At 51.8% G+C, this 26,673-nt stretch overlaps 1 protein-coding gene across 1 annotated transcript in view; it reads right to left on the bottom strand.

Moving 5' to 3' along the window:
• The window catches only part of LOC121274587 (inositol-trisphosphate 3-kinase B-like), a 51,367-nt gene extending 32,186 nt beyond the window's left edge, over window positions 1–19,181 (bottom strand). The window contains exon 1 of the mRNA XM_041181918.1: window positions 18,521–19,181. Coding sequence (XP_041037852.1) covers window positions 18,521–18,784 — 264 coding nt within the window. The 5' untranslated portion in view covers window positions 18,785–19,181. The remainder of the gene's footprint in view (window positions 1–18,520) is intronic.
• Window positions 19,182–26,673: the final 7,492 nt, after the last annotated feature.

The following is a 26,673-nucleotide window of genomic DNA, read 5'->3' as shown; positions in this document are numbered from 1 at the left end:
GGAATGCTGCACCGTCGAAGGGTCAGTACTGACGGAGTGCTGCACTGTCAGAGGGTCAGTACTGAGGGAGTGCTGCACTGTCAGAGGGTCAGTACTGAGGGAGTGCTGCACTGTCAGAGGGTCAGTACTGAGGGAGTGCTGCACTGTGGGATGTTCAGTACTGAGGGAATGCTGCACCGTCGAAGGGTCAGTACTGACGGAGTACTGCACTGTCAGAGGGTCAGTACTGAGGGAGTGCTGCTCTATTGGAGGTACTGAGGGAGTGCTGCACTGTCAGAGGGTCAGTACTGAGGGAGTGCTGCACTGTCGACGGGTCAGTACTGAGGGAGTGCTGCCCTGTTGGAGGATCAGTACTGAGGGAGTGCTGCACTGTAGGATGTTCAGTACTGAGGGAGTGCTGCACTGGCGGGGGGTCAGTACTGAGGGAGCGCAGCACTGTCGGAGGGTCAGTACTGAGGGAGTGCTGCACTGTCAGAGGGTCAGTACTGAGGGAGCGCAGTACTGTCAGAGGGTCAGTATTGAGGGAGTGCTGCACTGTCGGAGGGTCATTACTGAGGGAGTGCTGCACTGTGGGATGTTCAGTACTGAGGGAGTGCTGCTCTGTCGGTGGTACTGAGGGAATGCTGCACTGTCAGAGGGTCAGTACTGAGGGAGCACAGCACTGTTAGAGGGTCAGTACTGAAGGAGCACTGCACTGTCAGAGGGTCAGTACTGAGGGAGTGCTGCACTGTCAGAGGGTCAGTACTGAGGGAATGCTGCACTGTCAGAGGGTCAGTACTGAGGGAGTGCCGCACTGTCGGAGGGTCAGTACTGAGGGAGTGCTGCACTGTCGGAGGGTCAGTACTGAGGGAGTGCTGCACTGTCAGAGGGTCAGTACTGAGGGAGTGCTGCACTGTCAGAGGGTCAGTACTGAGGGAGTGCTGCACTGTCAGGGGGTCAATACTGAGGGAGTGCTGCACTGTGGGATGTTCAGTACTGAGGGAGTGCTGCACTGTCGACGGGTCAGTACTGAGGGAGTGCTGCCCTGTTGGAGGATCAGTCCTGAGGGAGTGCTGCACTGTGGGATGTTCAGTACTGAGGGAGTGCTGCACTGGCGGGGGGTCAGTACTAAGGGAGTGCTGCACTGTTGGAGGGTCAGTACTGAGGGAGCACAGCACTGTCAGAGGGTCAGTATTGAGGGAGTGCTGCACTGTCAGAGGGTCAGTACTGAGGGAGTACTGCACTGTGGGATGTTCAGTACTGAGGGAGTGCTGCTCTGTCGTTGGTACTGAGGGAATGCTGCACTGTCAGAGGGTCAGTACTGAGGGAGCACAGCACTGTTAGAGGGTCAGTACTGAGGGAGCACTGCACTGTCAGAGGGTCAGTACTGAGGGAATGCTGCACTGTCAGAGGGTCAGTACTGAGGGAATGCTGCACTGTCAGAGGGTCAGTATTGAGGGAATGCTGCGCTGTCGGAGGGTAGTACCGAGGGAGTGCTGCACTGTCAGAGAGTCAGTACTGAGGGAGTGCTGCGCTGTCGGAGGGTCAGTACTGATGGAGTGTCGCACTGTTGGAGGGTCAGTACTGAGGGAGTGCTGCACTGTCGGAGGGTCAGTACTGACGGAGTGCTGCACTGTCAGAGGGTCAGTACTGACGGAGTGCTGCACTGTCAGAGGGTCAGTACTGAGGGAGTGCTGCACTGTCAGAGGGTCAGTACTGAGGGAGTGCTGCACTGTCAGAGGGTCAGTACTGAGGGAGTGCTGCACTGTCAGAGGGTCAGTACTGAGGGAGTCCTGCACTGTGGGATGTTCAGTACTGAGGGAATGCTGCACCGTCGAAGGGTCAGTACTGACGGAGTACTGCACTGTCAGACGGTCAGTACTGAGGGAGTGCTGCTCTATTGGAGGTACTGAGGGAGTGCTGCACTGTCGACGGGTCAGTACTGAGGGAGTGCTGCCCTGTTGGAGGATCTGTACTGAGGGAGTGCTGCACTGTGGGATGTTCAGTACTGAGGGAGTGCTGCACTGGCGGGGGGTCAGTACTAAGGGAGTGCTGCACTGTTGGAGGGTCAGTACTGAGGGAGCGCAGCACTGTCAGAGGGTCAGTACTGAGGGAGTGCTGCACTGTCGGAGGGTCGTTACTGAGGGAGTGCTGCACTGTGGGATGTTCAGTACTGAGGGAGTGCTGCTCTGTCGGTGGTACTGAGGGAAGCTGCACTGTCAGAGGGTCAGTACTGAGGGAGCACAGCACTGTTAGAGGGTCAGTACTGAAGGAGCACTGCACTGTCAGAGGGTCAGTACTGAGGGAGTGCTGCACTGTCAGAGGGTCAGTACTGAGGGAATGCTGCACTGTCAGAGGGTCAGTACTGAGGGAGTGCCGCATTGTTGGAGGGTCAGTACTGAGGGAGTGCTGCACTTTCAGAGGGTCAGTACTGACGGAGTGCTGCACTGTCAGAGGGTCAGTACTGAGGGAGTGCTGCACTGTCAGAGGGTCAGTACTGAGGGAGTGCTGCACTGTCAGAGTGTCAGTACTGAGGGAGTGCTGCACTGTCAGAGGATCAGTACTGAGGGAGTGCTGCACTGTTGGAGGATCAGTACTGAGGGAGTGCTGCTCTATCGGAGTTACTGAGGGAGTGCTGCACTGTCAGAGGGTCAGTACTGAGGGAGCGCAGCACTGACGGAGGGTCAGTACTGAGGGAGTGCTGCACTGTGGGACGTTCAGTACTGAGGGAGTGCTGCACTGTCGACGGTTCAGTACTGAGGGAGTGCTGCCCTGTTGGAGGATCAGTCCTGAGGGAGTGCTGCACTGTGGGATGTTCAGTACTGAGGGAGTGCTGCACTGGCGGGGGGTCAGTACTAAGGGAGTGCTGCACTGTTGGAGGGTCAGTACTGAGGGAGCAAAGCACTGTCAGAGGGTCAGTATTGAGGGAGTGCTGCACTGTCAGAGGGTCAGTACTGAGGGAGTTCTGCACTGTGGGATGTTCAGTACTGAGGGAGTTCTGCTCTGTCGTTGGTACTGAGGGAATGCTGCACTGTCAGAGGGTCAGTACTGAGGGAGCACAGCACTGTTAGAGGGTCAGTACTGAGGGAGCACTGCACTGTCAGAGGGTCAGTACTGAGGGAATGCTGCACTGTCAGAGGGTCAGTACTGAGGGAATGCTGCACAGTCAGAGGGTCAGTACTGAGGGAATGCTGCGCTGTCGGAGGGTAGTACTGAGGGAGTGCTGCACTGTCAGAGAGTCAGTACTGAGGGAGTGCTGCGCTGTCGGAGGGTCAGTACTGATGGAGTGCCGCACTGTTGGAGGGTCAGTACTGAGGGAGTGCTGCACTGTCAGAGGGTCAGTACTGACGGAGTGCTGGACAGTCGGAGGGTTAGTACTGAGGGAGTGCTGCACTGTCGGAGGGTCAGTACTGAGGGAGTGCTGCACTGTCGGAGCGTCAGTACTGAGGGAGTGCTGCACTGTCAGAGGGTCAGTACTGAGGGAGTGCTGCACTGTCGGAGGGTTAGTACTGAGGGAGTGCTGCACTGTCGGAGGGTCAGTACTGAGGGAATGCTGCACAGTCAGAGCGTCAGTACTGAGGGAGTGCTTCACTGTCAGAGGGTCAGTACTGAGGGAGTGCTGCACTGTCGGAGGGTTAGTACTGAGGGAGTGCTGCACTGTCGGAGGGTCAGTACTGAGGGAGCGCTGCACTGTCGTAGGGTCAGTACTGAGGGAGTGCTGTGCTGTCAGATAGTCAGTACTGAGGGAGTGCTGCACTGTCAGAGAGTCAGTACTGTGGGAGTGCTGCACTGTCGGAGGAGCAGTACTGAGGGAGTGCTGCCCTGTCAGAGGAGCAGTACTGAGGGAGTGCTGCCCTGTTGGAGGAGCAGTACTGAGGGAGTGCTGAGTACGGTCCAATCTGCCCATGCCAAGTATATTCCTCAACTCAACAATGTGCATCATCTTCGACCCACTTGCCTCCCCTGGTTCCCAGTCCTGAGCACCTTTGCCCCCTCCACACCCTCCAAATCAGGAAGGTAAGTGCAACAGGCAAGTTATTGGAGAGGTCTACACTAACCCAAGCCTGCCCTCAGTCAGTGACCTCCTCAACCCACTGACTGTGCACCTACTCTCACGCCGCCCCATGTGGTTAAACCCACCCCGCCAAGGGGTAATAGCTGAGGATCTATGGCAGGAAATTCGGCAGCTGAATACATCCACCAGGAACCTCTCTGTCATCGCAGACCCCACTGCCCGTCCACCCAGCTTTGATCTCCCTCAGGGACAGTGGGCCCTTGTGAACCGTCTCAGGACTGGCCAAGGCCTCAGTGCAGCCACCCAACACCAATGGGGTCTCCAAGACCATCCAGGCTGTGGTCAGTCCAAACGATGGCTCACATTGTCGAAGAGTGTCCTCTGACTAAACGTGAAGGCAGCCTTAAAGAACCCCATCGAGCCCACTGACAGGGCTATTGCTTGGCAAGGTGACTACACAGACGCTAAATAAATATATAGAGACACTGAAATTCTGACAGTGCAGCACTCCCTCAGCACTGACCCTCCAACAGTGCAGCGCTCCCTCAGTACTGACCCTCTGACAGTGCAGCACTCACTCAGTACTGACCCTCCGACAGTGCAGCACTCCCTCAGTACTGACCCTCTGACAGTGCAGCACTCACTCAGTACTGACCCTCCGACAGTGCAGCGCTCCCTCAGTACTGACCCTCTGACAGTGCAGCACTCACTCAGTACTGACCCTCCGACAGTGCAGTGCTCCCTCAGTACTGACCCTCTGACAGTGCAGCACTCACTCAGTACTGACCCTCCGACAGTGCAGCATTCCCTCAGTACTGACCCTCCTACAGTGCAGCACTCCCTCAGTACTGACCCTCCGACAGTGCAGCATTCCCTCAGTACTGACCCTCCGACAGTGCAGCACTCCCTCAGTACTGACCCTCTGACAGTGCAGCACTCCCTCAGTACTGACCCTCCGACAGTGCAGCATTCCCTCAGTACTGACCCTCTGACAGTGCAGCACTCCCTCAGAACTGACCCTCTGACAGTGCAGCACTCCCTCAGTACTGACCCTCCAACAGTGCAGCACTCCCTCAGTACTGACCCTCTGACAGTGCAGCACTCACTCAGTACTGACCCTCCGACAGTGCAGCACTCTCTCACTACTGGCATTCGGAATGTCGCCCTGGATTATGGGCTCAAGTATCTGGACTGTGACTTAAATCCACAACTTTCTGACTCAGAGAAAGTTGATTACCCAATGCCTGATTACCTTCCGAAATTTAGACTGACCATGAATCCTGACCAACAACAACCTACATTTATATAGCACCTTTAAGTTAGCAAAACATTCCCAAGGCCCTTCACAGGAGTATTATCAAACAGAATCAACCCCGTGCCACAGAAGGAGCAATTAACTGGTGACCAACAGCTTGGTCAGAGAGGTCAGTTTTACAGAGGAGAGCGAGGTAGAGAGGTTTAGGGAGGGAATTCCAGAGCTTAGGGACCCCCAGGCAGCTGAAGATGTGTCCAGAAAGGGTGGAGCGATCAGATATGACGGCAAGAGGCCAGAATTCGAGGAGTGCAGAGATCTCGGAGGGTTGTTGGGTTGGAGCATCTTAAAGGCGGGAGAGAGAGAGAGAGGCGGAGAGGTTGGGGGAGGGAATTCCAGAGCTCAGGGCCCCCCCCAGGCAGCTGAAGGCCGAGCAGTTAAAATCGGAGGATGCTCAAGAGGCCAGAATTGGAGGAGCGCAGGGATCTCTGAGGGTCGTGCCGCCAGAGGAGTTTACTGGGACAGGGAGGGTAGGCCTCGAAAGGATTTGAAAACAAGGAGGAGAATTTTAAAATGGAGGCGTTGCCAGACCGGGAGCCAACGTAGGTCAGCGAGACACGAAGAGGGAACGGAATTCGGTGTGAGTTAGGATATGAGCAGCAGAGTCTTGGATGACCTGAAGTTTACAGAGGGTAGAATGTGGGAGAGCCGCTGGGCGTTGGAATGGTCAAGTCTAGAGGCAATGAGGGCGTGGGCGAAGGTTTCTGCAGCAGATGAGCTGAGACAGGGATGGAATCGGGTGATGTCAGTGTGTTGGGGATGATGTGCTCGTCCAAACAAGATTAGGGGGTTGAGGGGGGGACAATGGGACAGATTCCTTGTCAGTGACCCCTCCCCCTGCCTTCATTCTGTACCTACACTTTGTCACAAGGTCAAGTGGCAGATTGGAGTCTTCATTTAGCTCACAAAAGGGGAAGCACAGAACAGGGATGTCCCGGAGTTTCCCCGGCATTGGCACCAAGAATCCCACGCTCTCCTTGTCAGCAGCTCCGCAACGTTGGGCGGTGCTTCCTACCATCCCCCCCCCCCCACACCTCACATGCGGACACCTGTGACTCCCAAGCCTTGCCTGGAGAAGGGGGCAAGAGTGAGCTAACTACAGAACCTCCCAGCACAGGATCAGGCCATTCAGCCCATCATGCTTGTGCCAGCTCCTTGAAAGAGCTATCCAATCAGGAAGCACCTATTCCAGATCGCAAGAGCCAGAGGGGGAGATGAGGAGAATTTTCTTTTTTTTTTAACACGCAGCGAGTGGTTGTGATCTGGAAGGCGTTGCCTGAAAGTGGAAGCAGATTCAGTCGGAACTTTCAAAAAGGAGGAATTGGATAAATACTTGAGGGGTGGAGGGGGGGTGGTGGGTGGCAGTGGTGGGGGAAGTATGCAGGGATATGGGGAAAGGGCGGGGGCTGGGCAAAATGGTGGAATGACCGCCTTCCGTCATGCAGAGTCTCCGATTCTAAGTGATTTGGGACCATAATGAAGTCACATGTTGCACTCACAATCCTCATGTGGTTTAAGATGTCTGTATGACCTCAGGATCACTGCGATAATTCTGCCTGTGGACAGACTCAATTGACGTCAGCTCTGAGTATTTTTTTAACCTCGAGTGCTGTTTTGCAGTGGGTGAGAGAGAGAGAGAGAGACAGATGCTGGCTTTTTTTCATTATTCGTTCATGGGATGTGGGCATCGCTGGCTGGGCAAGCATTAATTGCCCATCCCTAATTGCCCTTGTCCACAGGGCATTTAAGAGTCAACCGCATTTGCTGTGGGGTCTGGAGTCACTTGTAGGCCCAGACCGGGTAAGGATGGCAGATTTCTTTCCCTAAAGAGGCATTAGTGAACCAGATGGGTTTTTACCACAATTGGCAATGGTTTCATGCTTGTCACCAGATTTTTAATTCCAGATTTTTATTGAATTCAAATTTCACCATCTGCCGTGGTGGGATTTGAACCCAGGTCCCCAAAGCCTTACCCTGGGTCTTCTGTCGACAGAAGAAGTACAGAGAGGAATAGCTCTAGCATCTGCCTAGGGACCAAAACCGAAGAATCCATACATCTACCCAGGTGGGAGCGAGGAACCACAATTCGAGGTCCCTTGAATTTGACCAGGAAAAGGAAAGGGACACAAGGGAAGTGGAATGGACCTGAATGAGGCCCGAGATCATGAGGCCTTCCTACTTAAAAACAGGCCTGAGGTGGCCTTGCCATTCAAGAACAGGCGCAAGGAAGTCTTGCTCATCAAGAACAGATCTGATGAGGTCTTCCTATTCAAGAACAGACCAAAGTATTGCTACTCAAGCACAGGCCTGAGTAGGCCTTTGCTACTCAAGCACAGGCCTGAGTAGGCCTTTGCTACTCAAGCACAGGCCTGAGTAGGCCTTTGCTACTCAAGCACAGGCCTGAGTAGGCCTTTGCTACTCAAGCACAGGCCTGAGTAGGCCTTTGCTACTCAAGCACAGGCCTGAGTAGGCCTTTGCTACTCAAGCACAGGCCTGAGTAGGCCTTTGCTACTCAAGCACAGGCCTTAGGAGGCCATCCTTCTCAAAACCAGGCCTGAGGAGGTCTTGCTAATCAGTAACAAACCTGATGAGGTCTTCCTACTCAACAGGCCAGAGACAGCCGCCCTACTCAAGAACAGGCCCGAGGAGGCCTTGCTAGTCAAGGATAGGTCTGAGGCAAACTTTCTGCTCAAGAAGAGGCGTGATGAGTCACACACGCCCAGGACCAGCTGGCTAGTGCATCCCTAGCGCTGTGTATCTGACCAGTGCACTGAGGGCCCATCCTCCAGCTGGTGAGGGAATCCCAAGTATCAGGTCGAACTCTGACTGAAGGTGCTTTCTGGAGGCTGGGCAGGAGTCCCTTGGGGTAGGACATGCATGGCCATGATGTTGGCAGGAGAACGAGGGCACTGCCTTCCCATATGGCACAGGGAGTTGCGTTGCTGGTAAGGGAGTTTGTGCGTCCATTCTAGGGAGTGAATATATTGTAGCGGGTGAACCGAAACTCTATCTGAGTGGTTTGGAGACTCTTGAATATGGAGATGGCCAAGAAACTTGTCTTTAATTATTTAGATGTTCTGTGCTTGTAGGTGCATAGGCTATGACAACTACTCCTAATGACACTTTGCCTTTAAGATTCTTCTAGTTTAAAATGCCAAAGCCCCAGGTACTTCCCACCTCTTTCCAATTGCCATCTTACCCCTCCGCCCCCCCCCCCCCCCCCCCCCACCAACCAAGTTGAAGTGCCATTGCTAACATTTGTTGAGGCGATGTTGGCCTTCAACCTGTAGGGTGTCTCTCTCTCTCTCTTTCCTCTCCAGAGAAAGTGGGAAGGAATTTGGGAGAAAGTAGGAGAAACTCACTGAGAAACTCGCTGAGGAACTCAGCAGAAAGCTCACTGAGAAAATTCACTCAGACAGTCATAGAAACCTAGCAAGAAATCTGATGAGAAACCCACTGAGGAACTCGTTGAGCAAGTGACCGAGAAATGCACTGAGGAACTCACTGAGAAATCCTATGATAAATTCAATGAAATGCTCACTGAGAAATGCGATAAGAAATTGATCAAGAAACTCTCTGAGAAACGCGACCAGAAACATGCTGAGAAACTCACTGAGGAACATACTGAGAAACTCAGTGAGAAACTCGATGAGAAACTCTCTGAGGAACTCACTGGGGAACTCATTGAAAAACTCTCTGAGAAACTCGATGAGCAGCTCAATGAGAAGCACTCTGAGAAACTCACTGAGAAACTCGGAGGAACGCACTGAGGAATTCACTGAGATACTTGATGAGAAAATCTCTGGGGAACTCTTTGAGGAACGTACTGACAAATCCTCTGAGAAACTCTGAGGAACTCCCTTGGAAACTTTCTGAGAAACTCTCTGAGGAACCCACTGAGATACTGTCCAAGAAATACACTGAGTAACTCTCTGAGGAACCAACTGAGAAACTCGCTGAGAAGCTCACTGAAGAATTTACTGAGAAACTCTCTGAGGAACTCACGAGGAACTCAGTGAGGAACTCTCTGAGAAACTCTCTGAGGAGACCACTGAGAAACTCTGAGGAATTCACTGAGAAACTCAGTGAGAAACCCTCTGAGGAACGCAGTGAGAAACTCCCTGAGGAACCCACTGAGAAACTGTCTGAGAAACTCACTGAGGAACCCTCTGAGAAACTCTCTGAGGAATCCACTGAGAAACCCTCTGAGGAACCCACTGAGAAACTGTCTGAGAAACTCTCTGAGGAATCCACTGAGAAACCCTCTGAGGAACCCACTGAGAAACTGTCTGAGAAACTCTCTGAGGAACCCACTGAGAAACCCTCTGAGGAACCCACTGAGAAACTGTCTGAGAAATTCTCTGAGAAACTCTCTGAGGAATCCACTGAGAAACCCTCTGAGGAACCCACTGAGAAACTGTCTGAGAAACTCTCTGAGGAATCCACTGAGAAACCCTCTGAGGAACCCACTGAGAAACTGTCTGAGAAACTCTCTGAGGAACCCACTGAGAAACCCTCTGAGGAACCCACTGAGAAACTGTCTGAGAAACTCTCTGAGAAACTCTCTGAGGAACCCACTGAGGAACTCTGAGAAACTCTCTGAGGAATCCACTGAGAAACCCTCTGAGGAACCCACTGAGAAACTGTCTGAGAAATTCTCTGAGAAACTCTCTGAGGAACCCACTGGGAAACTCTCTGAGAAACTCTCTGAGGAACTCATTGAGAAACTCTCTGAGGAACCCATTGAGGAACTCTCGGAGGAAACCCTGAGAAACTCTCTGAGGAACTTACTGAGGAACTCTCTGAGAAACTCACTGATTAACCACTGAGGAACTCTCTGAGGAAGTCTCTGAGGAACTCACACAGAAACTCTCTGAGGAACTCACTGATAAATGCAATGCGGAACTCTCTGCGAAACTTTCTGACAAACCCTCTGAGGAAACCAGTGAGAAACTGTCTGAAAAACTCACTGGGAAACTCTCTGAGGAACTCTCTGGGGAACTCACTGAGAAACTCTCTGAGGAAATTACTGAGAAACTCTCTGAGGAAATCACTGAGAATCTGTCTGAGAAGCTCTCTGAGGAACTTTCTGAGGAACTCAGTGAGAAACTCTATGAGGAACTCACTGGGAAACTCTCTGAGGAACTCATGGAGAAACTGTATGAGGAACTCACTGGGAAACTCTCTGAGGAACTCTCTGAGGAACTCATGGAGAAACTCTATGAGGAACTCACTGGGAAACTCTCTGAGGAACTCTCTGAGGAACTCATGGAGAAACTAGATGAGGAACTCACTGACAAACTGAGGAACTCTCTGAGGAATTTATTGACAAACTCTCTGAGGAATTCATTGAGAAACTCTCTGAGGAACTCCCTGAGGAACTCAATGAGAAACTCTCTGAGGAGCTCACTGAGAGATTCTCTGAGGAGCTCACTGAGAAATTCACTGGGAAACTCTCTGAGGAACTCACTGAGTAACTCACTGAGAAACTCACTGAGGAACTCGCTGAGAAACTCACTGAGAAGCTCTCTGAGAACATCTCTGAGGAACTCACTGAGAAACGCTCTGAGAAACTCACTGAGAAACTGAGGAACTCACAGAGGAACTCACTGAGAAATTCACTGAGAAACAAGTTGAGAAACATGATGTGAAAATCTCTGAGGAACTCACTGATGAACCCAATGAGATGCTCCCTGACAAGGTCTCTGAGAAACTCTCTGAGAAACTAGATGAGAAACGCACTGAGGAACTCATTGAGGAACTCTCTGACAAGCTCTCTGAGAAACTCTCTGAGAAACTAGATGAGAAACGCACTGAGGAACTCATTGAGAAACTCACTGAGAAATTCTCTAAGGAACTCACTGAGAAACTCTCTGAGGAACCCACTGAGAAACTCACTCAAAAACTCACTGAGAAACTCTCTGAGGAACTCACTGAGAAACTAGATGAGAAACACACTGAGGAACTCACTGAAAAACTCTCTGAGGAACTCACTGAGAAACTCACTGAAAAAACTCTCCGAGGAACTCACTGAGAAACTCATTGAGAAAATCTCTGAGAAACTCTCTGAGGAACTCACTGAGAAACTCATTGAGAAAATCTCTGAGGAACTCACTGAGAAACTAGGTGAGAAACTGTCTGAGGAAGTCACTGAGAAACACTGAGGAACTCACTGAGAAACAATCTGAGGAATTCACTGAGAAACTCAATGAGAAACTCTGAGATATTCTCTGAGGAACTCACTGAGAAACTAGGTGAGAAACTGTCTGAGGAAGTCACTGAGAAACACTGAGGAACTCACTGAGAAACTCTCTGAGGAACTCATTGAGAAACTCTCTGAGGAACTCATTGAGAAACTCTCGAACCCACTGAGAAATTCTCTGAGTAACTCACTGAGGAACTCACTGAGAAACTCTCTAAGGAACTCATTGAGAAACTCATTGAGAAACTCTCTGAGGAACTCATTGAGAAACTCTCGAACCCACTGAGAAATTCTCTGAGTAACTCACTGAGAAACTCACTGAGAAACTCTCTGAGGAACTGACTGAGAAACTCTCTGAGGAACTGACTGAGAAACTCGCTGAGGAACTCATTGAGAAACTCGCTGAGGAACTCATTGAGAAACTCACTGAGAAACGCACAAGAGAAAATTGCTGATTAAATCACTGAGAAACCCAAGGATTAAACTCACCGTGGAACTCAATAAGAAACCCAATGGGAAATTCAACCCGAAACTCAATGGGAACTTTGAATCTCATTGTAAATTCACCTCTCTGAGGGTTCCCATTCCTGGCTCCACTCACTGGAGGGACAGAGGTGGTCAGCATGAGAGGGCGGTTCACAGACTGAGGGACAGCAGAGCCAGCGCACAAGTGTCCGGAAGGCACCTTGAAGTAAGGAGCCTTTCTGTTCCTTCAATGTGACACCTACACAGAATAAAGCCACATTTATGTAGTGCCTTTTGCAACCTCGGGCCACCCCGAAGCGCTTTGCAGCAAATTAACCACCCACGCTGTACAGTGACTGTTGTAATGCAGAAAGTGCAGCAGCCAGTTTGCGCACTGCAAGATCCCATGAACAGCAACGTTCACATCATTGTTCTGAGTGAGGTTGATTGCAGAATGACAAGGGTGAATATTGGCCCCAGGACACTAGGGAGAACTGCCCCCGGCACCACCCACCCTCCCCCATGTTCTTCTTCCAATACTTTTACATCCAGTGAAGAGGATAGACAAAGCATTGGTTTAATGTCACCTGAATGACAGCTGTTCCAACAGTGCAGCACTCCCTCAGTACTGACTCTCTGACAGTGCAGCACTCCCTCAGTACTGACCCTCTGACAGTGCAGCACTCCCTCAGTACAGACCCTCTGACAGGGAAGCACTCCCTCAGTACTGACCCTCCCACAGTGCAGCGCTCCCTCAGTACTGACCCTCCGACAGTGCAGTACTCCCTCAGTACTGACCTTCCGACAGTGCAGCACTCCCTCAGTACTGACCCTCTGACAGTGCAGTACTCCCTCAGTACTGACCCTCTGACAGTGCAGCGCTCCCTCAGTACTGACCCTCCGACAGTGCAGCACTCCCTCAGTACTGACCCTCCAACGGTGCAGCACTCCCTCAGTACTGACCTGCCGACAGTGTGGTATTCCCTCAGTACTGACCCTCCAACAGTGCAGCGCTCCCTCAGTACTGAACCTCAGGCTGCGCAGCACTCCCTCAGTAGTGACCCTCCGACAGTGCGGCATTCCCTCAGTACTGACTCTCTGACAGTGCAGCACTCCCTCAGTACTGACCCTCCGACAGTGCAGCGCTCCCTCAGTAGTGACCCTCCGACAGTGCAGCACTCCCTCAGTACTGACCCTCCGACAGTGCAGCACACCCTCAGTACTGACTCTCTGACAGTGCAGCACTCCCTCAATACTGACCCTCTGACAGTGCGGCATTCCCTCAGTACTGACCCTCTGACAGTGCAGCACTCCCTCAGTACTGACCCTCTGACAGTGCAGCACTACCTCAGCACAGACCACTCTGACAGTGCAGCACTCCCTCAGTACTGACCCTCTGACAGTGCAGCACTCTCTCAGTACTGACCCTCCGACAGTGCGGCATTCCCTCGGTACTGACCCTCTGACAGAACAGTGCTCCAATAGCACTGACCCTCTGACAGTGCAGCACTCCCTCAGTACTGACCCTCTGACAGTGCAGCACTCCCTCAGTACTGACCCTCCGACAGTGCAGCACTCCCTCAGTACTGACCCTCTGACAGTGCAGCACTCCCTCAGTACTGGCTTTGGGAGGGTCGTTTTGCACTATGCTACCCAGGTGTCTGGCTTGCGGCTCGAATCCACAACCTTCTGACAAAGAAGTGAGGGTGGGAGTGATAGCTGAATCCCATTACTCTTTCTGCCCTAGGTGGTTCTCGCATCCGCTGATGTCAACTGAGCGTTGGGTGGAGTTGTGTGGCAGGGGGTGGGGGTGCTGGGTTGCGGTGGGAGCAGGGCCAGGCCTTGACGATTCCTTGCTTGGTGGAAGAGCTTCCCCTATTTTCAGCTGATTTTTCTCAATCCCGCCTCATGGTGCGCTTTCCCTGCTGTGCATTCTGGGTAGAGTCCCAACTCTCGGACTCAGAAACCGCGGGGGTGAGGGGGCAGGGATTGGAGCTCATTACCAATGGCTTCAGGAGGGCTGAGGGCCATCACAGTTTTGGTCTCCTTACATAAGGAGGGATACCCTGGTATTGGAGGCAGTCCAGAGAAAGTTCACTTGGCTGATTCCTGGGATGAAGGGGGTTTGACTTAGGAGGAACGGTTGAGCAGGTTGGGCCTATGCTCATTGAGAGATGATCCTGTTGAAAGATATAAGATCCTGAGGGGGGTTTGACAGGGCGGAAGCTGAGAGGATGTTTCCCCCCTCGTTGGGGAATGTAGAATTGGTCGGGGGGGGGCGCATTTCAAAATAAGGGGGCTCCTATTTAAGACGGAGATGAGGAGGAATTTCCTCTCTCCAAGAGGGTTGTAAGTTGTGGAATTCTCTCCCCCAGTGAGCAGTGGAGGCCGGGTCATTGAATATATTCAAGGCGGACGTAGACAGAGTTAAGGCCACAATCCGGTCGGCCATGATCTTCTTGAATGGCAGAGCAGGCTCGACGGGCCGATTGGCCTACTCCGGCTGCCATTCCTCATGAGGTGAGTAAAGAAAATTCAAGTTGGCAAAAGTTGCTGGGGAAATGTGTGAAACAATTTCAAGGCTTTTCCCCGCCAGAAGACCAGCACAGAAGGAGAACCCCTTCGGCCCGTCGTACCGGTGCTGGCCCTGAGCAGGTGTGTTCAGTCCCACCTCCCCCTGCTTTTTACCCAGAACCCTGTAAGTCCCTCATCCACCGGAACCGGTCTTTTATGGCTATTTTTTGAACCCGCTTCCACTACCTTCATGAGGTTGGGCGTTCCAGATTCTGACAACTCCCTGAGTGAAAGCAGGGGGGAGATGGTAATGCCACTGAGCTAGTAGTCCAGAGGCCAAAGGCTAATGCCCTGGGGGACATGGGTTGAAATCCCACGGCTTCTGGTGGAATTTAAATTCAATTAATAAGTCTGGAATTGAAAGCTAGTCTCAGTGAGGGTGACCATGACAACCATCATCACAGAATCTTTACAGTGCAGAAGGCAGCCATTGGCAAGTCTGCGCTGGCTGTCTGAGAAGCCTTTCCACCTACTCCCTGTCCCCTCTCACCCTGCACATTCCCTCTTCTCAGGTGGCCGTCCAAGTCCCTTCCCAACACCTTGATCGAACCTGCCTCCTCCACTCTCTCAGAGAATTTGTTCCAGGCTCCAACCACCCCCTGGGTGATAAAAGTTTTCCCCCTCACTTCACATTTACTCCTTTTGCCAATTATTTTGAATATGTGCCCTCTAGCCCTTGACGTTCTCTTGAGCGGGGAACAATTTCCTCACTATTTTTGTTTTTGATATTCATTGCGTGCCACTGGCTAGACAATCCTTAATTGCCATAGTTCAGAGGGGCATTTAAGAGTCAACAACACTGGGTGTGGGTCTGGAGTCACATGTAGGCCCAGACCGGGTAAGGATGGCAAATTTCCTTCGTGAACCAGATGGGTTCCTACAACAATAGTCATCATCATTAGATTGTTAATTCCAGTCTTGTATTGAATTCAATTCAGTGCAGCAATTCTTCGGTGGTGAGATTTGAACCGGGGTCGCCAGAGCGTTACCCTGGGTTTCTGGATTACTCGTCCAGTGACAATGCCACCACGTCATTATGTCACTGCCTCCGCCCTATCCACACCCCTCAGGACCTCGAATACCTCGATCAAGTCTCCTCTCAGCCTTCTTTTCTCCAAGGAAAACAGTCCCAACCTCTCCAGTCCCTCCTCACGTTTACAGTTCTTCATCCCGGGAATCATCCCTGTGAATCTCCTCTGTACCCCCTCCGATGCCTTCACACCCTTCCTCGAGCATGGCGCCCGGAAATGGACACAGTGCTCCGGATGAGGCCTAAGCAGTACAGATGGCATCGATTGTTGTAAGAACCCCATCTGGTTCACCGATGTCCCCCCTTTAGGAGAAGGAAATCTGCCATCCTTACCCCCCGGGTCTGGGCCTACATGTGACTCCAGACCCCACAGCGATGTGGGTTGACTCTTAATCGCCCCTCTAGAAATGATGGAGCAAAGCCCACTCAGCTCGAGGGGGTAATTAGGGATGGGCGATGAATGCTGGGCCTCGCCAGCGATGCCCACATCCCCGTAAAAGAGTTGTCGAAACCCTCACCCACCCCCTGCTTCTCTTGCCTCCGGACCCGGCTCTCCCTGTTTCCAGCCTCCCATAAGCCCGGGCGCGTCCAAAAACTCTGCTGCCCCCACCCCACCGTGTCCTGAAGCCGGGCCTAGTCCCGATCGCCCATCGCCCTCCCCTCCCCGGTGCCCCAATTTTAAAACCCTCGTCCTTGTTCTCAAATCCCTCCGTGTCCTCCCTTCCCGGCCCCCTCCCTTACCTCTGTGATCCCCTCCAGACCCACAGCCCTTGAGGTCTCTGCGCCTCACCGAGTCTAGCCTCCTGAGATCCCCTCCCCTCAACCTTACTCGCTCCACCATTGGGAAGCCGCGCCTTCAGCTGCCTGGGGGGCCCTAAGCTCTGGAATTCCCTCCCCTAAACGTCTCCGTCTCTCTCTCTCCCTCCTTTAAGACCCTCCTTAAAAGCGACCTCTTTGACCGAGGTTTTGGTCATCTGCCCCTAAATATCTCCTCCTGTGTCTGGAGGGTCAAGTTTTGTTTGATCGTCCTCCTGTGAAGCACTTTGAGATGGGTTAATCACACTAAAGGTGCTATATAAATGCAATTTGTTGCTGTTGTCTCCGGGGTTTTTTTTTTGGTGGGATCTTGCTGTGCATGATTCCTGCATTACAACGCCAGAACGTGAGAGGCAGTTCATCAGCTGTGAAGCACTTCAAGGCACCTTGAGACGTGAGAGGCGCTATAGAAATGCAACTTTTCTTGCCTGTCCAGCCTTTCACAATGAAAGCTCGGTCGAGGAGGTTGGTTTTCAGGAGCATCTTAAAGGAGGGGAGAGAGAGAGAGGCGGAGAGGGTTAGGGAGGGAATTCCGGAGAGAGAGGTGGAGAGGGTTAGGGAGGGAATTCCGAAGAAAAATGGAGAGGTTTAGGGAGGCAATTCCGGAGAGAAACGGAGAGGTTTAGGGAGGGAATTCCAGAGGGAGATAGAGAGGGTTAGGGAGGGAATTCCAGAGAGAGACAGAGAGGTTTAGGGAGGGAATTCCAGAGAGAGACAGAGAGGTTTAGGGAGGGAATTCCAGAGAGAGACAGAGAGGTTTAGGGAGGGAATTCCACAGAGAGACAGAGAGGTTTAGGGAGGGAATTCCAGAGGGAGACAAAGAGGTTTAGGAAGGGAATTCCGGAGAGAGACGAAGAGGTTTAGGGAGGGAATTCCACAGAGAGATGGAGAGATTTAGGGAGGGAATTCCAGAGAGAGACGGAGAGGGTTAGGGAGGGAATTCCACAGAGAGACAGAGAGGGTTAGGGAAGGAATTCCAGAGAGAGACGGAGAGGGTTAGGGAGGGAATTCCAGAGAGAGACGGAGAGGGTTAGGGAAGGAATTCCACAGAGAGACAGAGAGGTTTAGGGAGAGAATTCCTGAGAGAGACGGAGAGGTTTAGGGAGAGAATTCCATAGAGAGACGGAGAGGTTTAGGGAAGGAATTCCTGAGAGAGACGGAGATGTTTAGGGAGGGAATTCCACAGAGAGACAGAGAGGTTTAGGGAGGGAATTCCACAGAGAGACAGAGAGGTTTAGGGAGGGAATTCCAGAGAGAGACGGAGTGGTTTAAGGAGGGAATTCCAGAGAGAGACGGAGTGGTTTAGGGAGGGAATTCCACAGAGAGATGGAGAGGTTTAGGGCGGGAACCCCTGAGAGAGATGGAAAGGATTAGGGCGGGAATTCCAGAGCTCAGGCCCCCCCCAGACAGCTGAAGGCACAGCCGCCAATGGTGGAGCGATGGGAAATCTAGGGATGCTCAAGAGGCCCGGAATTGGAGGAGCGCGGAGATCTCGGAGGCTCGTGGGGGTGGAGGAGGTCACGGAGATAGGGCGGGCGGTACGTGGAGGGCTTTGAAAACAAGGGTGAGGATCTTAAAATCGGGATGCGGCCGGCGGAGGTCACCGGGCACAGTGGGGCGGGGGGGGCGGGGAAGAATGGGGCTGGGTGACGAGTTAGGACGCGGGGCAGCGGAGTTTTGGAAGAGCTTACAGCAGGTGGAATGAAGGGGTGGGGGTCCGGGTGGGTGAGGTCTAGAGGGGATGAAGGAACGGGGATGAGAAGGCCAAGAACAAGAGCGGAGCTGAGACCGATGGGGCAGAGAGGGGCAAAGTAACGGGGATGGAGATGGTGGTCTCGGTGACCTGGAGTCAAGAGTTCCCTTTAAGGGTTAAAATCTCACACCCAGATATAAGGCTGCCATTTAAGGAGATGTGTTTCAAGGTGGGATCTTCAGACAGATCCCATATGGTCCCCTCAAAGTTGTTAATATTAATACGTGAGTTAAAACTGGAAAATGTTCTTTATTAAAACTCAACACGAGTAATATAAACATGTTGTATTCGATTTAAATTGCAATGGAAAATGGGGATGATGATTGTACATTGTCAGAACCCACCCCTCTCCAAAGGTTGTGAAGATTTCCTACCTTCCGCAGCAGTCCCCTCTTTCCTGGCTTGTCCTTGTCACTCTGGCCCTCGTCGCTGAACACATCGTCCTCCGACTCGGGGGACGAGCAGTTGAGGGACGAGGTGGAGGAGGTGGACGTCCTCAGGTCCGAGCTGACCCGGCACTTCTCGGTCAGGTCCTGGGAGCCCGCCGGCCTCCTCCACTCCCCGGGACCCTTGCCGGCGCCGCCCAAGGCCCTCTGCCCCGTTCCTGGCAGAGCCCCGGAGGTCCAAGCTTCATCCATGGCCGCGGAGCTCCCGGCCCGGAATATTGCAAAGGCTTGAGGGAAGGGAGCAACGTATGAAAGGAAAAGTTTGCCGGCGACCAGAGTTAAGAGTGGCGGGGTGAGACCATTGCAACGGTCTACTGTGCGGGAGAGTCCAGGAGAGAAGATCTGAGTGCCTTCAGCTTCTGCTTGCTGTCCATCCACCTCTGTGAGGAACTCTCATGCTGAGATCCCGACTGTATCTGAGTCTTGGAGAGAGCACACGAGCTAAACTGATCCCCTCGCCCCTTCCAGGCACCTTCTGGTGCAGAGGCTTCGGCGAGCGGGTCCTGCCTCCTGGCTCTGTGTCAAGAGGCAGGAAGACACCCGATGATGCAGCTCCCGGCGTGTCTTCCTCCACCAACGCTGCTTGCTTTAAATTGGAGAGCTGTGTTTGCATGGTTCTCTCGCCTTTCTCTCTCTCTCTCTGTCTCTCTCTCTCTCTCTCCATTGCCCATCCCTTGGGCACAGAGCGCCCTCAAGGTGCCTGTGACAGGCATTGCAGGCTGCAGTCGCATTGGAGCCGGGGTAGGGGTGGGTGGTGGTGAGTTGACACTTCCGCCCCTTGGGGCCTTCCCGCGGCTGGGGAAGTACTTTTGGAAGGGGGAGCACCGTGCTCACGTAGCAGTCGCGCACAGCAAGACCCCACACGCCGAGCCCGACGATGAGCCAACGGTACCGAGGGATCGCCGCGCCAGCGGATTGGACGTTACACTGAGTGCCCTCCTCCCCGGCCCCCCCACACCCACACATACCACCCTCCACCCGTCCAATCCCTCACGTGGACGCTAATGGTCCCATGGCCACCGAGCAAGGGTGGGGTGATTTCCCCCCCCCCAGCCCCCAAGGGTCCTGTAGGGGGTGGGAGTGGGCCAATATTTATCCCTCAGCCAACATCAGGTGTGAAGCAAGTGATCTGGCCATTGCCGGTTGCGGGAGCTTGCTGTGCGCACCTCCCATATGACAACAGTGGCAACCCTTCGAAAGTGCTCCATTGGCTGCTCAGTGTCTGTAACTGAGCGAAAGCGCAGAAAACAGGCCATTCGGCCCATCTGCTCCATGCTGGCCTTTGTGCTCCACACGAGCCATCCTCCCAACCCCCCCGCCCCATCTTCATCTCACCCCCCATCACCACATCCTTCTGTTCCTCTCTCCCTCATGTGTTTATCCAGCTTCCCCCTTAAACGCATCAACATTATCAACCTCGACTGCTCCCTGTGGGAGCGAGTCCCACAATTCCACCCCACCCACCCCCCAACCTCCGACAACTCTCTGGGCAAAGAGGGTTCCCCTGAATTCCCGATTGGATTTATCAGTGACTGTCTTGTACATCGATGGAGCCCGCGTCCTGGTCTCTCCTGCAGTCTCGGAGGCACCAACTCCGCGCCAACCCCATTGAATCCCTTCATAAACCACCAGGTCACCCCCCTCTCGAGTCTTCTCATTTCCATATTAAGAGACCCCCCTCTCCTCCCATTTAATAATTGCAACCCCTCGTTTCGGCTCTCGCCCTCGCAAATCTTTTTCTCCCACCCGACCCCCTTTCCCTGGTGCCCAAATATTTTCTTTCTCTGCTATGGAGATCCGAGCAGATCCACTTTTAAATTCCGTCCCTCAAGAAGTGAATCCAGAATCTGCTTCAACAGATATGTTCCGATCCGGGTTGGGTTTTACATTCTCCTCCAATTGGAGGTAAAGTTGACAACAAAGCCATAATTTGGATATTCATGAATTGAAGGTGAACCGAAATTCCCATTATCAGTGTGAGACTCACCTCACGGCCAATGTCTAATTGAATTTACCCCAGAGCTTGCTGGGAGTTCTAAGCCTACGGGTTGGAATTTAACCCTCTGTTTGCCAGCTCCTCTCAAATGTTGGGCGGCCATTGGGTGAGGGGGCAGAAGGTTTCTGTTGATGCTAACTGGTGGTTCTTCCACTGGACTTTTCTGTCCTTGTTCGGCTTTATCCCACTGCATTTCATCCATTCCTGATCCCTCCCATTCTACATAATGGACCCAAAACCCTTCCCATTCACTCCCACCGTACACAATCTCAATGGACCCAAACCCCTTCCCGTTCACTCCCACTGAACACAATCTCAATGGGCCCAAATACCTTCCCATTCACTCCCATTCTACACAATCCCAATGGACCCAAACCCCTTCCCATTCACTCCCATTGTAAACAATCCCAATGGACCCAACCCCTTCCCATTCACTCCCATTGTACACAAGCCCAATGGACCCAAACCCTTTCCCATTCACTCCCACCACACACAATCCCAATGGACCCAAACACCTTCCCATTCACTCCCACTGAACTCAATCCCAATGGGCCCAAATACATTCCCATTCACTCCCATTCTACACAATCCCAATGGACCCAAACCCCTTACCATGCACTCCCATTGTAAACAATCCCAATGGACTCAAACCCCTTCTCATTCACTCCTATTGTATACAATCCCAGTGGACCAAAACCCCTTCCCATTCACTCCCACCATACACAATCCCGATGGACCCAAACACCTTCCCATTCACTCCCACTGAACACAATCCCAATGGGCCCAAACACATTCCCATTCACTCCCATTCTGCACAATCCCAATGGACCCAAAACCCTTCCCATTCACTCCCATTCTACACAATCCCAATGGACCCAAACCCCTTCCCATTCACTCCTATTCTACACAATCCCAATGGACCCAAAACCCTTCCCATTCACTCCCATTCTAAACAATCCCAATGGACCTAAACCCCTCCCCATTCACTCCCAATGAACAAAATCCCAATGGACCCAAACCACTTCCCATTCACTCCCAAAGAAAAGTATCCCAATGGACCCAAACCCCTTCCCATTCACTCCCAATGAAAACAATCCCAATGGACGCAAACCCCTTCCCATTCACTCCCATTCTACACAATCCCAATGCACCCAAACCCCTTCCCATTCACTCCCATTCTACACAATCCCAATGGACCCAAACCCCTTACCATGCACTCCCATTGTAAACAATCCCAATGGACTCAAACCCCTTCTCATTCACTCCTATTGTATACAATCCCAGTGGACCAAAACCCCTTCCCATTCACTCCCACCATACACAATCCCGATGGACCCAAACACCTTCCCATTCACTCCCACTGAACACAATCCCAATGGGCCCAAACACATTCCCATTCACTCCCATTCTGCACAATCCCAATGGACCCAAAACCCTTCCCATTCACTCCCATTCTACACAATCCCAATGGACCCAAACCCCTTCCCATTCACTCCTATTCTACACAATCCCAATGGACCCAAAACCCGTCCCATTCACTCCCATTCTAAACAATCCCAATGGACCTAAACCCCTCCCCATTCACTCCCAATGAACAAAATCCCAATGGACCCAAACCACTTCCTATTCACTCCCAAAGAAAAGTATCCCAATGGACCCAAACCCCTTCCCATTCACTCCCAATGAAAACAATCCCAATGGACGCAAACCCCTTCCCATTCACTCCGATTCTACACAATCCCAATGCACCCAAACCCCTTCCCATTCACTCCCATTGTAAACAATCCCAATGGACCCAAACACCTTCCCATTTACTCCCATTGTACACAATCCCAATGGACCCAAAACCTTTCCCATTCACTCCTATTGTACACAATCCCAGTGGACCCAAACCCCTTCCCATTCACTCCCACCATACACAATCCCAATGGACCCAAACACCTTCCCATTCACTCCCACTGAACTCAATCCCAATGGGCCCAAATACATTCCCATTCACTCCCATTCTACACAATCCCAATGGACCCAAACCCTTTCCCATGCACTCCCATTGTAAATAATCCCAATGGACTCAAACCCCTTCCCATTCACTCCTATTGTATGTAATCCCAGTGGACCAAAACCCCTTCCCATTCACTCCCACCATACACAAACCTGATGGACCCAAACACCTTCCCATTCACTCCCACTGAACACAATCCCAATGGGCCCAAACACCTTCCCATTCACTCCCATTCTACACAATCCCAATGGACCCAAACCCCTTCCCATTCACTCCCATTCTACACAATCCCAATGGACCCAAACCCCTTCCCATTCACTCCTATTCTACAAAATCCCAATGGACCCAAACCCCTTCCCATTCACTCCCATTCTAAACAATCCCAATGGACCTAAACCCCTCCCCATTCACTCCCAATGAAAAGAATCCCAATGGACCCAAACCCCTTCCCACTCACTCCCAATGAAAGGAATCCCAATGGACCCAAACCCCTTCCCATTCACTCCTATTCTACAAAATCCCAATGGCCCCAAAACCCTTCCCATTCACTCCCATTCTAAACAATCCCAATGGACCTAAACCCCTCCACATTCACTCCCAATGAACACAATCCCAATGGACCTAAACCCTTTCCCATCCACTCCCAATGAACAAAATCCCAATGGACCCAAACCCCTTCCCATTCACTCCCATTATAAACAGTCCCAATGGGCCCAAACCCCTTCCCATTCACTCCCATTCTACACAATCCCAAAGGACCCAAACCCTTCCCATTCACTCCCATTGTCAACAATTCCAATGGACCCAAACCCCTCCCCATTCACTCCCAATGAACACAATCCCAATGGACCCAAAACCCTTCCTATTCATTCCCAATGAACACAATCCCAATGGACCCAAACCCCATCCCATTCACTGCTGTTGTACACAATCCCAATGGACCCAAACCCCTTCCCATTCACTCCCATTGTACACAATCCCAATGGACCCAAACCCTTACCCATTCACTCCCATTCTACACAATCCCAATGGACCCAAACCCCTTCCCATTCACTCCCATTCTACACAATCCCATTGGACCCAAACCCCTTCCCATTCACTCCCATTGTAAACAATCCCAATGGACCCAAACACCTTCCCATTCAGTCCCACTGAACACAATCCCAATCGCCCAAACCCCTTCCCATTCACTCCTATTCTAGACAATCCCAATGGACCCAAACCCCTTCCCATTCACTCCCATTCTACACAATCCCATGGACCCAAACCCCTTCCCATTCACTCCCATTGTAAACAATCCCAATGGACCCAAACCCCTTCCCATTCACTCCCACTGAACACAATCCCAATCGACCCAAACCCCTTCCCATTCACTCCTATTCTACACAATCCCAATGGACCCAAACCCCTTCCCATTCACTCCCATTCTAAACAATCCCAATGGACCCAAATCCCTTCGCATTCACTCCCAATTAACACAATCCCAATGGACCGAAACCCCTTCCCATTCACTCCCATTCTACACAATCCCAATGGACCCAAACCCCTTCCCATTCACTCCCAATGAACACAATCCCAATGGACCCAAACCCCTTCCCATTCACTCCCATTCTACACAATCCCAATAGACTCAAACCCATTCCCATTCACTCCCATTGTACACAATCCCAATGGACCCAAACCCCTTCCCATTCACTCATTCTACAGAATCCCATTGAACCCAAACCCCTTCCCATTCACTTCCATTCTACACAATCCCAATGGACCCAACGGCCTTCCCATTCACTCCTAATGAACACAATCCCAATGGACCCAAACCTCGTCCCATTCACTCCCATTGTACACAATCCGAATGGACCCAAACCCCTTCCCATTCACTCCCAATGAACACAATCCCAATGGACCCAAACCCCTTCCCATTCACTCCCAATGAACACAATCCCAATGGACCCTACCCATTCCCATTCACTCCCATTGTACACAATCCCAATCGACCCAAACCACTTCCCATTCACTCCTATTCTACACAATCCCAATGGACCCAAACCCCTTCCCATTCACTCCCATTCTAAACAATCCCCATGGACCCAAACCCCTTCCCATTCACTCCCAATGAACACAATCCCAATGGACCCAACCACCTTACCGTTCACTTCCATTCTACACAATCCCAATGGACCCAAACCCCTTCCCATTCACTCCCATTGTAAAAAATCCCAATGGACCCAAACACCTTCCCATTCACTCCCATTCTAAACAATCCCAATGGACCCAAATCCCTTCGCATTCACTCCCAATGAACACAATCCCAATGGACCAAAACACCTTACCGTTCACTTCCATTCTACACAATCCCAATGGACCCAAATCCCTTCCCATTCACTCCCATTGTAAACAATCCCAATTGACCCAAACACCTTCCCATTCACTCCCATTCTACACAATCCCAATGGACCCAAACCCCTTCCCATTCACTCCCATTATAAACAATCCCAATGGACCTAAACCCCTCCCCATTCACTCCCAATGAAAACAAACCCAATGGACCCAAACCCCTTCCCATTCACTCCCATTCTACACAATCCCAATGGACCCAAAACCCTTCCCATTCACTCCCAATGAATACAATCCCAATGGACGCAAACCCCTTCCCATTCACTCCCATTCTACACAATCCCAATGGACCCAAACCCCTTCCCATTCACTCCCAATGAACACAATCCCAATGGACCCAAACCCCTTCCCATTCACTCCCAATGAACACAATCCCAATGGACCCAAACCCCTTCCCATTCACTCCCATTGTACACAATCCCAATGGACCCAAACCCCTTCCCATTCACTCCCATTGTACACAATCCCATTGGACCCAAACCCCTTCCCATTCACTCCATTCTACAGAATCCCATTGGACCCAAACCCCTTCCCATTCACTCCCATTCTACACAATCCCAATGGACCCAAACCCTTCCCATTCACTCCCATTGAACACAATCCCAATGGACCCAAACCCTTCCCATTCACTCCCATTGTACACAATCCCAATGGACCCAAACCCCTTCCCATTCACTCCCATTCTACACAATCCCAATGGACCTAAACCCTTCCCATTCACTCCCATTGTCAACAAGTCCAATGGACCCAAACCCCTTCCCATTCACTCCCATTCCACACAATCCCAATGGACCCAAACCCCTTCCCATTCACTCCCATTGTAAACAATCCCAATGGACCCCTTCCCATTCCCATTCACTCCCATTGCACACAATCCCAATGGACCCAAACCCCTTCCCATTCACTCCCATTCTACACAATCCCATTGGACCCAAACCCCTTCCCATTCACTTCCATTCTACACAATCCCAATGGACCCAAACCCCTTCCCATTCACTCCCATTGTACACAATCCCAATGGACCCAAACCCCTTCCCATTCACTCCCAATGAACAAAATCCCAATGGACCCAAACCCCTTCCCATTCACTCCCATTCTACACATTCCCAATGGACCCAAACCCCTTCCCATTCATTCCCATTGTAAACAATCCCAATGGACCCAAACCCCTTCCCATTCACTCCCAATGAACACAATCCCAATGGACCCAAACCCCTTCCCATTCACTCCCATTATAAACAATCCCACTGGACCCAAACCCCTTCCCATTCACTCCCAATGAACACTATCCCAATGGACCCAAACCCCTTCCCATTCACTCCCATTGTAAACAATCCCAATGGACCCAAACACCTTCCCATTCACTCCCATTCTAAGCAATCCCAATGGACCCAACTCCCTTCGCATTCACTCCCAATGAACAAAATCCCAATGGACCAAACCACCTTACCGTTCACTTCCATTCTACACAATCCCAATGGACCCAAATCGCTTCCCATTCACTCCCATTGTAAACAATCCCAATTGACCCAAACACCTTCCCATTCACTCCCATTCTACACAATCCCAATGGACCCAAACCCCTTCCCATTCAATCCCATTATAAACAATCCCAATGGACCTAAACCCCTCCCCATTCACTCCCAATGAAAACAATCCCAATGGACCCAAACCCCTTCCCATTCACTC

The sequence above is a fragment of the Carcharodon carcharias genome (assembly GCF_017639515.1).
Source record: "Carcharodon carcharias isolate sCarCar2 chromosome 37 unlocalized genomic scaffold, sCarCar2.pri SUPER_37_unloc_1, whole genome shotgun sequence".
Lineage (NCBI taxonomy): Eukaryota > Metazoa > Chordata > Chondrichthyes > Lamniformes > Lamnidae > Carcharodon > Carcharodon carcharias.
This window is presented reverse-complemented; position numbering and strand designations above follow the sequence as displayed.